Consider the following 17,021-nt stretch of genomic DNA (forward strand, 5'->3'; position numbering starts at 1 on the left):
ATACATAGAGTTTTGAATGATGCATGCTCAAATTATCCATATACAGTATTTCATATTTTATGTAGGTACAAAGCACGTTCGAAATAATGATGGAAGAATTCAAGAGTGTTTTTTACTCCAGAAACCAATTTTCCGTATTTAATTTTGCTTATGAAATAAAACAATTTGGTTGAAATTTCCAAAAATACTTTTCCAACATCTACCAAAACATAGCCATGATCATTATGACGTCTTAGGCGGACCCACTAAACATTATAGCAATTAAATTAAATAAAAGACTTATACGTGTGAACCCATTGAGGTCCAATCCACAAATTTTGAAAGCTTCGTAAACGTGGGAGAGAGCAAATGGAATAAAATAATATAAAATAGTTGGGTATCTGTAATCTGACACAATCATAAACAACTTTAAGTGAAACTAACCGCAAGAATACAATTTGCAATAAGCACTTAAGAGTGCATTGAAGTACCTAAGCACTTGTTCATGGAACTTGAAGCTCACTGAATTCCAAGCTGAAATTGAAACCAGCATTTGCATGACAGGTCGTCTGCAATTCTCTTTACAACATGCTCCTAAAGCAAAAACAGAAGCTCTAGATTTTACTGATTCTGAAAGCTTATGATAAGCAGCATGGCCAAAAACTACTATGAAAGACTTTAAGAAGGTAAACTCTTACTTTAATGGAAGCTTAAAATTTCAGCTTCAAGGCTTGTGAAGTTTGAAGCCAAAAACTCTTGGAACATAGCTCTGTGATGGTTTCTGTGGTTTTAGTTGTCCATAAGTCATGAGGAACAGGTGAGGAAATGTAGTTCCAAAATAAGCTCCGTCAATGTCTAAAATAGAATTAAGGATTTGAGAACAGGATAGTGTACCACCATTTAAATAAGCCACAATTATAAGTTGCAAAATATATAGAGAATAAAAGACAAGCAATCTTAGTTAAATTCACATATTTCAGGATTTAATTATCTTGTTCTGCAGATTTTATCCTGGAAACTTCTAGGATTTCAATGATTATGATAAATAACATTTTTTCAAAAGGTCCAATGGTCCCTAAACTGTCCTTACGCCTAGAGATATACTGCCACTAGACAGCTGGAAGTAAAATTGCAGAATATAACACACACACACACACACATAGAGAGAGAGATGGATATATAGAGAGACAGGGGAGGGAACAATTTACTCCCAAGAAAGTTACTCCCCATTTTCACTGCTTATTTTTGGAAATCTAACGGTGAATATTAATTATTCATTAGAATCACTAGATCTAAAGAAAATGACTGGTTACAATAAGGAGTTATTCTCATGAAGTTACTCAAGGATGAACCTGGTCCCTCCCTATATAGAGACATATATTCTCAAAAAAAGAAAACAACACAGTGTTTCCAGACGTTCACCAAACACTTTCAAGATATCTAGTATCACTTGTCATCTTTTAAAGTTAAAACTCAATTCCATTATAGACCAGCTTAGTATTGCGTAGATTAGCAATGTATTCAATTGAGAGTCATCTTTTCAGAATAAGTAACAAGAATCCCAAACCTTGCTCTTATAGGTATTTGACCTTAATTAGAATGTAGTTTATGATCTACATGCAAAAACTAGACCCTAGAAAGATCAATATATGTATTTCCAGTGAAAACCAAGAGAAAAGATGCATGAGCGTTACTTCCAGAGAGATGTGGATGCATAATAAACTAAAAACCCACACAAGTTCAATAATATAATAGGGCCAAGGATACTGCCTTGATACTTGGAGCGAGGATAGTAAATGTCTTCACACCTAGGGCAGTATATTTTCACAGTACTGGATCTAGGGATGTCTGACTGACCAACTGGAATGCAAGGTTGTCCAGAGCAGTAAACTCTCGGGCATCTGCCAAAATCATAGTTCTTGTACTTGTCCAGCTGTGCAAATTCCAATATCATCAACACTACAAACCTTAACTAAAGAAGATTACATTAAGAGAGAAATTAGTGACAGAGAGGTCTAACCATTGCAGCCATTCCTTTGCTTGTCAGTATATACCGGGCATGAATCAGACCATATAGCATCTCGGCTGCTGATTCAATTAACTCATTTTGTTCCTCGGTAAACATGTCACCTACACAATCCCACCAACCCAATTTAGATTTCAAACATTCGGTCCTGTTTGCATAAACTTCTTAATAAGCACTTATAAGAGAAGGAGATTGAAACATAAAATGAATCAAGCTTTTCTCATAAGTTAAAATTAACTTATGCATAAATTAAAATCAGCTTCTGGAGAAGCTAAATAAGAAAATATTTATAAATTAAGTTATGCATAAGCTAATTTTAACACATGAAAGAAGCTTATTCATTTTACCTTCTTATTTCTTCTCAAGTGTTCATTGAGAAATTTATCCAAAACAGGGCCGAAGTACAAAAATGATCAAATACATAATCCACACTGCAGACATGCAAGTGCACAATTTAAATCACAAGGAGTTAGCATGCATTGCATAGTTTCACAAGCAAACAGAAAGAGTGATATTTTGCACTTGAAAAGTTTAAAGCATATAACCATAAGCTTACCATGGGAGGACTCAACATCCAAAATCAAATCCAGAGCATAATCGTAGTAAGGCACTTGACTGCTTAATCCGCACAGGTTGAAGTCGTCCTGGATGTAATCGTCATCAACCTCGCAAAAGAACTCGTTTCCTCTCAAATTGCAGAACCACGAGATCCAAGACGTGTCATCTCCATCGGAACCGCTAACATCAGACTCCTCGCTGTCTGTTTCAGACTCTTCTGCATCCAATAAAGCATGTAAAACAAAGTCAGCTCAATATTCACTCTACGTCAACTTTACCTCTCTAAACTTTTCCTCCAATTAATATCACCGTGTTTTACCCCCTTCCACGTCTCAAAAACCCTACCGGAATCTAATTCAGCGTCTCTACACTATTCGAGCAATAAAAAACAGTAAAAACAAAGTCAGGAGTTCTACAAAACGCTTATTAACATAACCCTAAGTCCGTGTAAAGATACGGCCAGCTCCGAAAAGGATTAGGATTCGGTTGGCGAGATTGGCATCGAAAAGAGATCAGATCGTAAGAGAAAAGGAGAAATCTCGAACCGTCAGAAGCATTGGAATTCTTGGAGATAGGGGCGGTGACGGAGGCGGAGCGGGAGTCCTTGGCGGCGGCGGCGGCTAAGAGAGAAGAGGAGGACGAGCGGTCCTTGCCGTTGATGCCGGCGGCTCTGGATGTGGACGGCGAGGATCGTTCGAGCTGTTTATCGAGGACGTCGTTGATTCGCTTCCGATCAGCGGAAGTTACCTCCGATTTGGATCCCACTCCTCGCTCTCTGTACATAACGAACGCCGGTGCTGTCTTCCTCTCCGCGATTCGATTTGATTCGGTTCGGTACGATTGTCACCCAATCATAACAACGTTACTGAAACGACGCCGTAGTGGCTCGTGTTGCAGGAAGCTAGGGTTTTGAGGTTGAGTTTCAGGGAGAGGGATGCAATTTTCAATTTACAGACGCAAACAATGATTCCCCGTTTCGGTTCGTTTCTATTCCTTCCAAATATTTTTCTTTTTTTCTTTTCTACATTTAGTGCTTTTCTTTCGGGCAAGATATTTTTCATTCTTCAAGCTATTTTCTTTTTATCATAATAATCCTAAAAAATCAATAAATAAAAAGTTCAAAAATAAAATTATTTCCTCTCAAAATAAAATTAGATAAGTTAAAAACACAGTCTGATGATTAAATTATTTCGCTAAAAAAAGTTTTGATAAGAAAAAAAAAGTTCACATTATATCTCACACTGATGTTAAAACTGAATTAGGGTAAAATGTTGTTTTTTTTTTCATTAGATTCGACAATTAGTTTCTACCAAATAAGAATATTTAAGCAAATTTCAAATCGTAACTTATTTTGTTATTTACTTCATAATTTAAGACTGTATTATTATTTTATGCAAATGCATTTTTTGCATTTTCTGTTTTTTTCTTTATGTATTTTATTTAGTGTAAAAAAGTAATTTCATTTAAACGAGACCTTTGCCCTCTGCCGCATAGTCGCATTCGATTATTTTAAGTCAAACAGATTCATCAAAGATAATATCTTATATTCTAAAAGGGTAATAAGTCTTTAGTTTTAATTCTCTATTTTATTATTTAATTAAAAAACAAAATAATAATTCATTTAAATAATATATGAAATATGTGGATGTATTTTGAATATAATAAAGTTGCAAATGGGATATTAGTGACATAGCGCCAGCTTTAGCAAGAAGGAAAATTTTAACTTTGATGAACACTGATTTAGCTGTTCCATTGTTGTTTTTTCATCCAAACTACTCTTCTTATTGGTTTCATCAAACTTTCATTCCATGTCTCCTAAGGTCTCAACAAGACACCACCCAGTTGTCTTTATATATTTTTTATTTATTTATTTTTCTCTCTTGTTCAGGATATTTTGTTTTTTTCTAAACACACACAGAAGCCAAAATATAAGAAAAAAACAAAATACCTCTTTTAAGAGTTAAGGTAGACAGTGATGAATTTTTGTAATCAATTTTCGCTTACCTTAGCACCTTCCTAAGAAAATTAAAAAAATAAGATATAATTTTTTTTATTTTATATGAATATCTATGGATTTTTATTAGTTTTTGTCATTGTAATCTTTTAAAAGAAATTAGTAAGCCTTGCTATTAACCAATGGCTTACGGTATATGAGAAAATGATTTTGCTTGTAATCGTTGCTGGAGTACATTAATGAAAAGATTCTGAATTTTTCATATTCACATTATTGGACTGAAGTATCCCACTTCAGGGGACTATTAAAATGATATTTGATATTACATAATTAAATAAATGAATTATAAAATCATTTACAAAACCTTCTGACGTTCTGCAGAAATTAACAATACATAGATAGATAGATATAATCTTCAACAATTAAAAAAAACATTATGTTTTTAACATGATTTGAGGCTAATAAAAGTTATTACGAAGGAATAAATTTGATTTATTCTTAATTTCCAACTAAGAAACAAAAACAATGGAAACCCAGGAAGCAATGGTACATTATTAGTAAACTTAATTTTATTCCTTCAAAAGGGTTATATTAGTGAACAAAATTTCGAAATATATAAAGAAGCTTGTAATGTTTTTGGATTATTGACAAATAATAAGAAATTTATTGATGAAATCAAATAAGCAAGTGAATTTGCTTCTGAAAATGAACTTAGAAGATTAATTGTTGCTTTGTTGAGTATGAACCCAACGTCCAAACTAGAATGATATAATTAATTTTAAATTAATCATATCATTCTAAATTATTTTATTTAACACCATTATTTGTGTAGATCTTCAAATTGAGGATCTGAACTTAAAAACTTTTGTCTTATGCAAATTCAAGAATTGTTGATGTCAAATGATAAAGCTTTGAAAAATACTTGTTTATCTTAACCTAAACTTTTAAATGTGCTTGTAATCCAAAATTTAGTGTTTTTTTAATTTTGGATTGCATTTTAAATTTTAAAAAAAGAAACAATTCTCGATATCATTTTGTTTTGCAAAGATAATTCATAAGGACTTTACCTCTCAAGTTCAATATATTGTTGTTTGCAGAATAAAAACAAAAAAATAATTGAAAATTCTAATTTTAAAGATAGATAAAAATGTATGTACAACAACTAAAAATATTATCTATTTGAAACTCTTTAAAAATATCAAACTCACAACATTTACAATACAAAAAGATATACACATTCTTCATAATCTAAGTTTTGTTTCTATTATAAGATTGTTTATCAAAATTACTACTTTGTAGGTTAATTGTAGATGAAAACTTTTGATATAAGCATTTATAATGAACAAAATCCTTCTTATATAAATATAAAATTTTAAAATAATGCAAAAATTACGAACTAATTTAATTCTTATAAACATTGATATTTGACACTTTTATCTATATTATAATTTTGACATACATGAATGATAATTATATAATTTTATTATTAAAATATAATATTGTTTTTTGGTTTATCTGTATTCGTGCAGGGATCTAAAAACAAACTAGTTGATATTACATAGTTAAATAAATGTATATTAAAATCACTTTCAAAACTTTCAGATTTGTGAGGATTAAAAATCTTGAAGAGAAATTAACAATATAAATATACAGAGAGAGATTAAAGTCCTGAATATGGAAGAACAACATAACTTATCACTTTGAGAAAGAAATTCTAATGAAATTCTGTAACCTGGCATTTCAAAACTTTTATAGCAATTCAGCTGTCATTTCATTAATATGTTTACATCTTTTAAAAAATTCAAACATATTAAATTTTATACCTGTTTTTCTTAATTGATAACAACTAGATTTTTTTTTTTAATTTACTCTCATCATAATTATTTTTTACTAATATTAATTAGAATTTACACTTTTAATAGGACTTTCGAAATTTGGTAAAGTTAAAAAAAAAAATCATACTCAAGATTGATAAAACACTGGCCAATTAACAACAAAATAATAACAACTAACTTTAGAGAAAAAGATAACGGTAGTAATGTTGAATAAAAATATCCGTGCAATCCTCAAATAAATATAACAAAATCAAATATCGTCTATTTTTTTTTTAAAAAACATTTATCAAAACAATAGTTAGTTCATATTTGTTTCTTGGTCAATATTGACCACTAAATAACCCTAATTTACATGGTTTTAAAATAATCCAAACAATTTCAATTATATTAATAAAAGTCTTACAAATATCAGCAAAGAATGGAATTATAAGCATGGCTTGATTAAAAAAGCTCTGGCTGATATTGTTGGGAAATATAAAACCAATTTAGATAGATTAGAAAAATAAATTTAATCGACATTTTGGAAAACAAAATTGTCAGTATCTCAGTTAAAATAAACTACAACTAAAACCATGAGCATAGTAAAAAACTAATAATCAATAAGAGAAATAAATGAGTATAAACTAGTTTTCAAATTTGATTTAAAAAAAATAAAATTATCTAATTGAACTAAAGGTACTGCTTATAAAATTTTAAAGGGTTAAATATGTTTTTAGTCCCTAAACTATTGGTCGTTTCTGGTTTTCGTCCCTCTTTCAAAATAAGGTACAAATTTGGTCCTCATTTTTTCGAAACTCTAGTTTTAGCCCTCGAAACTTTGGTTTTAGTTCTCGAAAAGAATGATGACCAAATTGTACCTTATTTTGAAAGAGGGACGAAAACCAGAAATGGCCAATAGTTTAGGGATTAAAAACATATTTAATCCAATTTTAAAATTTGAAGTTCTTTTAGGAATTACTTAGCTAAACGCTATATTTTGTCGTCATAAAACACTAAATTTTCTATAAATATTCCTCAATCAAACTCTAAATGGTGCATAAATCTGTCTTCTTGATGGAAACCTACGTCGCCTCTATGTCCATTCCGTAAAAGTAGATCTGGAAGAATATTAGATTCAGCTGAGTGGCAATAATGGCCATTTCTTCTTAGATTTTCAAAATTTCAACATGTATTTTCACAAAATTTTATATTCCAAAATATATAATGTAAAATACAATTTTTTTATATTTCAGATAGTATATTTCTAAATACAAAATAAAAATATATTTTAAGTTATATAATTCAGATTATATTTGTATGCTGAATTATACAAATGTACGTTGTCTATGCAGTTCGCGTTCTCCAATATCTAGCTCTTAAAAGTAAACTTCAAGCGAACGTTTTTTGCTATAAGTTTAGAAAATGGAAGAGTACAAAGCTGGGAACAATAAAATGAAAAACTATAATCCAACTAAGCAAGGTCAAACACAATATTTCAGCAAAATTCTATAAAGTTGTGAATGCAATTGTCAGCACTCAGAGGGTAACCCTATATACTAAGAAGGTTCGTGAAATGATCAAAGTTGCTAAGCTCTTAAAATTTTCACAACAGCTCCAAATGACTAGTAATTACATCTGGGCAGGACTGGGCCCGCAGAAGCTCCAGACGGTTGAAAGGTCGAGCAAACTTCAAAATGTAATCTTCACCTGAAAACCAAAAATACACATGAAATAAAAGCAGTTGGCCATTACTTCAACAAAACAAAAACAGAGAGCACGTATACTATTCACCTTCTTTTACTGTTCCATAGAGCCAGCCTAATACCTCATCTGCAAAAGCCAAGCAGACTCCTCCCTGCCAACAGATTTTATTAATTATGATGAAAAGGAAAGTGAATACACTTCAGAACTTACAGATATAAATGATTTAATCCTCCTTAATTAGCTATGCAACGATTAATTGCACGTATAAGAATGTACTTTCACCATTGATGTGAGAGAAGGAAAAAACAACTGGAGCGCTCTCCATGACCGACAGGGTGTTCTTACTGCAGTTTTAATTAACTAACGATGCAGTATCAAGCCACATAAAATATTAGCCCCCTTGCATCCTATAGCAGTTATACCTGCCAGTAGTTCTTCATTTCTACTCTCTGAGTTATATCTTTGGTTCCAATTCTTTCTGTCCGAACAAGACGACCTGCATCGTCCCTGTACCACATTTAAAATAAACAATATAAACACACTAATGTAGAAAACACTAGCAGTATGAGTTTTCAGTTGTCATGCATGCAAGATGTAAGAACAAAACGTTAAAATAAGCAGAAATCAATCTCTCCAAACCTAGTTGAATTGAGTAACTTTCCCACACAATGTTGGAGAAAATCAAAGATTTTATAATGGTATGAAGCAGAAACAACAGTTACCTAAATCCTATGACAATATATGGAACACCTGCCAGAAATGACTGAATCTGCAAGCACAAACAGAGTCTTGTGGAATATATCATAAAAATTGAAAATGGAACACGTGGAGATGAAAAACTAATGAATTGGTTTCAAAATATAGGAAATGTACCCAAAACTTCAACAGTTTTTTTCTCTCGAATCTTTCCTCAGTATGATAATTCAACTGGATCATAAAAATGACATTCCCATATTATTAAGCAAAGAGAAATGTTTTATTAGAAAAGAAAAATAAGAGCTAAAATTGAAATATAACACAAGACAGCCAGAACTCTATGAACCTCACAACTAGTCTTTAACTCCACATAGAATCTCTTTCCGTCATTAGTCGAATCACAGCAATCAATCTCAGCACCCATTAAGATGCGATGAGCTCCTAATTTTGTCTTAATCACAGAACAGAATTCAACATTGGCATCAACATGATGTATCCCTTCTCCGTCTGCTCTTGTAGGATCTTCAGTGGCGAGGCTTTCAAAACAATATCCTACATAACATCTAATTGCCAAACGCATTAAGTCTAAGGCTTATCCCAATAAATCAAAGCGAAAGTGGGGGAGAAAATTTTTTAATTTGTATACTAGTTAAAGCTAGAGCAGTAGAAAGCAACAAATCATATTTTTACAATATAAGGCATTATTAACAAAATTCTTTTCGTTTTCCCTAACATCTACTCTTTTTTAAGCACCTGTTAAGAAAAATGTGAACCACATAAATAATAACACTTTTCAATTCATTGAGGTTACTTTTCGTTGAACTTTGACAACCTTTAAATAGGTGTAAACAGGGTCTTGGAACAAGTACATAACGAACGCCTGTGCTGTCTTCCAGAATTCGTCCTCCTCAAGCAAGGTTTTGAGCCAAAAGAAGACGAAGTTAGGGAGCTAATAAGGATGATTAGAGGGAGCTCATGAGACGTTGCTGTCTTGGAATAAGACACGACTGTTCAAATATTTTGACAGTATAACCTTTTAAATTCTCAAATTGATTTTACACAAAGTAGACCAAAACCCTTCAAATTCTTTACTTTTAGACTCCCATGCAATTCAGTTTCTTTATTTTCAGAGTGTCATGCAATTCATTTTAGTAAAAGTTTATTCACTTAGAAAATTATACATTATCATTACCTTTCTAAGAAAACTTTTTTAGCAAGAGTTTGTCATGTGGTCATTCATTCATTGTGTCCTGTAATGGGACACCTTCTATCAAATTTATAAATCATACATTACTTAATTCTTAATATAAAATCTAAAAAAGAATATCATACTAGGTTTAGATTTATTTTATGATGGTCCTAGAGAAAGTATTTTGTTTCATTTTTCAAAACAACTCTAACTCTTCTGGAATGTGTTTAGGTCATGGATAGGATGTATGTTATCACTTTCTCTGTGATTTAATTTGATTCAATTCAATGCAATTGTCACTTAATTATAACAACATTACGACACCGTGGCTAGTGTTGCAGGAAGCTAGAGTTTTGAGGTTAAGTTTTAAGGAGAGGGATGCAATTTTAAATTTTGAGACTCAAACAATGATTTCCTGTTTCGATTCATTTCTATTCCTTCCAAATAATTTTCTTTTCTAGATTTAATGATTTTCTTTTGGGCAAGATATTTTTCATTCTTGAAGGTATTTTCTTTTTATCATAATAATCATAAAACATAAATAAATAAAAAATTTAAAATTATATTATTTTGCTAAATTGAAGTAGATCATGCCTTTCCTCTTTAAATAAAATTAGATAATAAAAACACCAAGTCTAATGATAAACAATTTTCGCTAAAAGAAGTTTTGAAAAAGAAAAAAAAGTCACATTATATCTCACACGGATATTAAGACTGAATTAGGGTAAAATGGTGTTTTTATTCATTAGATTCGATAATAAGGGTGGCCTAGTTTCTACCTAATAGGAATATTTAAGCAAAGTATGAAAACATTTTTGAAACAATGTTTCACAAAAAGGAAGATTCTTTTTTGGGTATTATATGGTGAAAAAGGTAAAACTTTCATGTGGTGAATACTCAACTCTTGTGAGATACAAGAGAATGATTGATTTAAATGTAGCTTTGAGTGAGACTGCATACTTATTACTTCCTAATGGGAAAACAACACATTATAGATTTTGCATTCCAATCTTGATAAATTAGGAATCAACTTGGAACAGCACTCAAGGTAGTCTTCGTGCTAAACTCCTGATAGAAACAAAATTGATTGTATGGGATTAGACATCCATAATGAATAAACTATGCTTTAGAGAATTTGATAGAACATTGAGGGACATTATGAAAAATATCGATGATTCAAACAAAGATAAACATTTTTGAGGTAAAGTGATTGTTTTAGAAGATTTTAATAAATTTTACCGTGGTAAAAAAATGAGCTAAATATGATGTCATCAAATCAATAATAAACTATTATGAGTTATAGAAATATTGCAAAGTCGTCAAACTTTCTAAGAACATGAAATTAAATGCTGTCACAGACCAAACTACAACAGATATCAAAGAATTTACTAATTGGATATTAAAAATTGGAGATGGAAATATGAATTTAAATGAAAGTAATGAAGGCATTCTTGAAATACAAACAAATCTTCTAATTCAAATTAGTGAATCATCTTTACTATCACTAGTCCAATTTTTCTATCCTGAATTTGTGAAATACAAACAAATCTTCCAATTCAAATCAGTGAATCAACTTTACTATCATTAGTCCAATTTTTCTATCTGAATTTGTGATGAATATGGTGTCTCTAAATTTTTTTATTAATGGAACAATTCTATGTCTAATGATTTAATCTGTAGAGTAGGTTAATGATTCAATGTTGTCTTTGATAAATGACAAGAAAATTACTTATTTAAGTTCAGACACACATTGCCAATAAGTTGAGGACCAACAAATTCAAGCTGGGTGGTTTACATTAGAATTCTTGAATGATATCAAATGTTTAGGATATCAAATCATCGATCGATGTTGCAAGAATGTGTTCCAATTATGTTTCTAAGAAACATTAATAAAGCAAAAGGTCTTTCTAATTACACAAGGTTGCAAGTTAATCACTTAGTCAAAATGTGATTTCTGCTACCGTGATTCAAAACTTAGTGTTTTCCAATAAAAGGAGATTTGGAAGAATTTAAATTCAGCTGAGTGGCAATAATGACCATTTCTTCTTAGATTTTCATAATTTCAACCTGTTTTTTCAAAAAAAATTATATTCCAAAATACAAAATAAAAATAAATATTTTAAGTTATATAATTCAGAATATATTTGTATGCTGAATTATATATTTGTATGCTGAATTATATAAACGTGTTGTCTATGTAGTTAGTGTTTTCTAATGTTAGCTCTTAAAAGAAAACTTAAGCGGACGTTTTTTTCCGACAAGTTTAGAAAACGGAAGAGCACAAAGCTGAGAACAGTAAAATGAAAAACTATATTCTAACTAAGCAAGGCCATACACAATATTTCAGCAAAATTCTATAAAATTGTGAATGCAATTGTCAGCACTCACAGAGGGTAACCCTATATACTAAAAAGGTTCGTGAAATGATCAAAGTTGCCGGGAAAACACCAGAGTTGATTCCCCTTACTTCGCGTACCGGATTGTTTAAAAGATAACAGCTAAGGTCTCAAAATTTTCACAACAGCTCCAAATGACTTGCAATTACATCTGGGCAGGACTGGGCTTGCAGAAGCTCCAGACGGTTGAAAGGTGGAGCAAATTGCAAAATGTAATCTTCATCTGAAACAAAAATACACACGAAATAAAAGCAATCGGTCACTACTTCAACAAAATAAAAACAGAGAGCGCGTATACTACTCACCTTCTTTTACTGTTCCATAGAGCCAGCATAATACCTCATCTGCAAAAGCCAAGCAGACTCCTCCCTGCCAACAGATTTTGTTAATTATCATGAAAAGCAAAGTGATCACACTTCAGAACTTACAGACATAAATGTGATTTTATCCTCCTAAGATGATATTGAACGATCCTTAATTAGCTATGCAACGATTAATTGCACTTATAAGTATGTACTTTTTATCATTGATGTGAGAGAAGGAAATAACATCTGGAGCGTTCTCCATGACCCACAGGGTGTGCTTACTGCAGTTTTAATTAACTAATGATGCAGTATCAAGCCACATAAAAGATTAGCCACCTTTCACCCTACAGCAGTTATACCTGCCAGTAGTTCTTCATTTTTACTCTCTGAGTTATATCTTTGGTTCTAAGTCTTTCTGTCCGAACAAGACGACCTGCATCGTCCCTGTAACACAGTGAAAATAAACAATATAAACACACTAAAGTAGAAACCAGTAGCAGTATGAGTTTTCAGTTGTCATGCATGCCAGATGTAAGAACAGAACGTTAAAATGAGCAGAAATCAATGTCTCCAAACCTAGTTGAATTGAGTAACTTTCCCACACCATGTTGAAGAAAATCAAAGATTTTGTAATGATATGAAGCAGAAACAACAGTTACCTAAATCCTATGACAATATATGGAACACCCGCCAGAAATGACTGGATCTGCAAGCACAAACAGACATAAAAATTGAAAAGGGAACACATGGAGATGAAAAACAAATGATAATTCAACTGGATCATAAAATATAGGAAATTTACCCAAAACTTCAACAGTTTTTCTCTCTCAAATCTTTCCTCAGTATGATAATTCAACTGGATCATAAAAATGACAGTCTCATATTATTAAGCCAACATAAATGTGTTATTAGAAAAGAAAAATAAGAGCCAAAATTGAAATATAACACAAGACAGCCAGAACTATATGAACCTCACAACTAGTCTTCAACTCCACATAGAATCTCTTTCCGTCATTAGTTGAATCACAGCAATCCATCTCAGCACCCATTAAGATGCGGTGAGCTCCTAATTTTGTCTTAATCACAGAACAGAATTCAACATTGGCATCAACATGATGTATCCCTTCTCCATCTGCTCTTCTAGGATCTTCAGTGGCGAGGCTCTCAAAACAATATCCTACATAACATCTAATTTCCAAACTCATTAAGTTTAAGGCTTATCTCAATAAAATCAAAAAAAAAAATGGGGGATAAAATTTTTAATTTGAATATTAGTTAAAGCTTGAGCAGTAGAAAGCAACACATCATATTTTTTTACAATATATGGCATTATTTACAATATAAGGCATTATTAGCAAAATTCTTTTCATTTTCCCTAACATCTACTCTTTTTTGTTATATTGATTACTGCTCTTTAGCACAGTCAACATACCCAAATAATCTGCCTTGATTGCCGCTCTGTTGATTATATCAAATATTTACAGATCCAAGAATCAAGAAATTCAAAGGTAGGTGAGCCTACCTCCTACGATCTAAATCACTTTGCGGTCTTTCTGGTAGCTTATGCACATCAAGATAGACAACCCCATTCCTTTTGTGCACTCCCATTTCCCAAGGCTCATGACGGATATAAGCTGTTGCCAGTATCTGCTGGGACAAAAGTAATTGGTTAATATGCGGCAATCACAGTACCACAACCAGAATTTGTGTCTGACTTCGTGAGCTTGAGAAAACCCAAGGCGATACCAAAAAAATGTTCAACTAAGGTTATCACGAATTGGGTTAGAGTTTTCTAAAAATCAAAGATCAGAGAAGATTCTGACCAAACAGCAAACAAATTCAAAATGTATAAATTACCTTGTTAAGATTGTTACGGAATGTCTGCAAAGATAAAACAAGAGTGATGCCCAATGATCAGAAATTAGTTTAGTAATACAAAAATGTTTTCAAAATATAGGTCATAATACATATCTTACCACAAAATGAATGTTTTGAAGAGGAATATTTTTGTCTCTAATGCAAGCAAGAAGATCACCAAAGCCCTCCGAGCCTATGTCTGCTTTACAAATTAACAGAACAAAAGTATTGGTAACATAAATAGTGGTGTACAACTGGACATTGTTTCTCGTGCACAAATCGTCCAAGTAGTAGCATTCCATAATCCAACTAAATTCACAAACCAGAAGATTAGATTAATAGACAGATCACGTGCCTTTTTTGGGAATGAATGTATCATAACCTTCATTCAAATCAGCTCCAACATCCTCAGTAATATGGCGCTTAAAAAGTCTCTAAATAAACAGGAAAAAGAAATCACTTAAATGAGCATAATACCATGACAAAGTATTGTAAAGAGAACGAAACAAAAAGCAATAAATTAATTGAAGATATCAAACAGCTCACCAAACTACGGTCATCGAAGTGTACTTCTCCGCCTTCTACACGACTATAGCAGGCAACTTCACAAGGCTACCAGAATAATCAAGAAATCATAATGCCGTAATCAGAACAATAAATCAAAAAAGGCAATTTATAACATAACACTAAACCGATGAGTCAAGAAACCACCACAGGTAAAAAAACAGTAGCTTCAATGTTTAAATCAGAGTAATTTGTTTCTAAAATACAACCAATAATTTATTTTCCTTGACTCACCAGTTTAAACATAATAAGTAAAGTTTAATATTGACACATAAAATTCTATCTTCGTGGTAATTTCTCAAATTCTCAAAGCAAATTGAACAATCAATTGCATGTAGCAGCAGTTAAATATAGGAAAATAGGATTCCCCTACCTCCTGAAAAGCAATGCACTTTCTTGACAGAGTTTCTTCACTTTTTGAAAGCTTCAACTCAGAGACAAAGCGCTCATCATGGCGACCATTCTGAAACCTATTTCCGTATCCAAAATTCTGCCTCTGAGGATAAGGTCCAGGTCGAGGAAGAAGGCCAGCCCCTCTATCATTTTGATACCCTTGCTGCCAACGACCACGGCCAAACCCCCCTCTACCCTGGTTATTTGCATTGCGGGTGGCAGGCAATACTGCCAGAGAAAATCACATCTTGCCATAAAACGAATTAAGAAATAAAATCAACAATGATATTTTTTTTTCTTTAATTCTTCAACATTTTTAACTTCTGCAGAAAAACAGAAGCACCATTATGGAACGAATACCTAAAATTCCTGGCAACAAGCAATCAAACCTTTTTATATTAAGTAGGGCTGACTAGAAAGTCAAACCACAAACAATGATTTATAGTGAATCATTTCAGATTTACACACAAACATTAACCTCTAAATCATCCCTAATGATTTCGCTCATAATTTTTCTCGGTCTCCCTCAACCTCTAGTAATAGGATTGTCCTACGCCTCATTCACTCTATGTTTTTCTACTCCTTTTCTCTATACGTGCCCGAACCACATAAGCTACCCAAATTTTCACTATAATAGATTCTTTTACAAGTAATACATGCTATGTTTTTTCCTATCAGGTATAGTAATTCATGATCGCATATCATGATTCGTTCACACGGAGCAACAAGACTAGCACTCACTAATTAATTATCCAATCCATAAATCACGAAAAAGTAGCAAAACAATTGTTCAGCGCATGCTTCAACCGAAAAGAGAGAAAGAGAATTTACCAGGAATAGGATAAGGACTTTTGGCGAGGGTTTTACAGTAATCTTCGTTATCGGAGTCGAACAGATCTTTGTCTTCATAGTCGTGAGGGTGATCGTCTCCGTCCTTAGTGCTGTCTACGACGTCTCCATTCTCCTCGTCATCTTCGGCTCCGCTGCTGCCGCTGCCGCTGGCGGAGGAGGAGTCCGCGGCGCCCTCGCTGGATTTCGAGGAAGAGGCCGAAGACGACGAGGCTGAGGAAGAGGAAGCGGCGGTGGAGGAGGAAGTGGAAGCGGGGGAGGAGTGGGACCCATTGTCATTGTCGGAATCTTCGCCGAATAGGTCCTTCTCCGTGAAATCCATTGAGCACGCTTTTCGCGTTTCAGTGGGATGCAATGCTCATCAAGCATTCTTCATTTCTAGTTTTTCTCTCTTTTATTTGGGCCACAGCTTACAACTCCGTCGCAGTAATTGCTTTTTGCACCCATCATCTTAAAATTACAAATTGCCCCTTTGGTTTTTTTAATTATAAAATTTGAAAACATATTCCAGAATGTATTTTCTTATCCATAAATATATTACATCTCTGAGTTACATTCCTAAAATGTATCTTCTAAATTCTAAAAGTTTATTTTAAACTATATAATCTAAATTATATTTTTAAATCTATAAATATTCTGAATTATACAACTAAAAATATGCATATAAAATTTAGAATATGATTGTTAATTTTAGGATTAAATATGTTTTTTTTAATTTAAGTAAAAATTGTAAGTAA

At 32.3% G+C, this 17,021-nt stretch overlaps 2 protein-coding genes across 3 annotated transcripts; both read right to left on the reverse strand.

Moving 5' to 3' along the window:
- Nucleotides 1–340: 340 nt before the first annotated feature.
- Nucleotides 341–3,593, reverse strand: LOC148192647 (casein kinase II subunit beta-1-like). The gene is made up of 6 exons (XM_088098889.1): nucleotides 3,109–3,593; nucleotides 2,562–2,780; nucleotides 2,000–2,109; nucleotides 1,747–1,912; nucleotides 678–834; nucleotides 341–573 (listed from the first exon to the last, which is right to left on the reverse strand). Exons 1-5 carry the CDS (start codon nucleotides 3,344–3,346, stop codon nucleotides 704–706), a joined length of 864 nt encoding a protein of 287 aa, XP_087955015.1. The 5' UTR covers nucleotides 3,347–3,593; the 3' UTR covers nucleotides 341–573; nucleotides 678–703.
- Nucleotides 3,594–7,934: 4,341 nt separating this feature from the next.
- LOC124844733 (NAD-capped RNA hydrolase DXO1-like) lies at nucleotides 7,935–16,659 on the reverse strand. Of its 2 annotated transcripts, none has more exons than XM_088099794.1 (13): nucleotides 16,267–16,659; nucleotides 15,416–15,663; nucleotides 15,025–15,090; nucleotides 14,834–14,912; nucleotides 14,598–14,677; nucleotides 14,479–14,502; nucleotides 14,144–14,268; nucleotides 9,078–9,294; nucleotides 8,909–8,962; nucleotides 8,758–8,804; nucleotides 8,458–8,542; nucleotides 8,123–8,186; nucleotides 7,935–8,038 (listed from the first exon to the last, which is right to left on the reverse strand). In XM_088099794.1, the coding sequence occupies exons 1-13, from the start codon at nucleotides 16,604–16,606 to the stop codon at nucleotides 7,935–7,937; spliced, it is 1,533 nt and encodes a 510-aa protein (XP_087955920.1). In that variant the 5' UTR covers nucleotides 16,607–16,659. The 2 variants fall into 2 exon arrangements, with proteins under 2 accessions (XP_087955920.1, XP_087955919.1); XM_088099793.1 differs by lacking the exons at nucleotides 7,935–8,038; nucleotides 8,123–8,186; nucleotides 8,458–8,542; ... (1 more) ...; nucleotides 8,909–8,962; nucleotides 9,078–9,294 and adding exons at nucleotides 12,208–12,539; nucleotides 12,622–12,685; nucleotides 12,981–13,065; ... (1 more) ...; nucleotides 13,424–13,477; nucleotides 13,593–13,809 and having other exon boundaries at nucleotides 16,267–16,652.
- Between the last annotated feature and the right edge of the window lie 362 nt (nucleotides 16,660–17,021).

The sequence above is a fragment of the Vigna umbellata genome, chromosome 9 (assembly GCF_029865625.1).
Source record: "Vigna umbellata cultivar VRB3 chromosome 9, Vumbellata_1.0, whole genome shotgun sequence".
NCBI classification, from domain to species: domain Eukaryota; kingdom Viridiplantae; phylum Streptophyta; class Magnoliopsida; order Fabales; family Fabaceae; genus Vigna; species Vigna umbellata.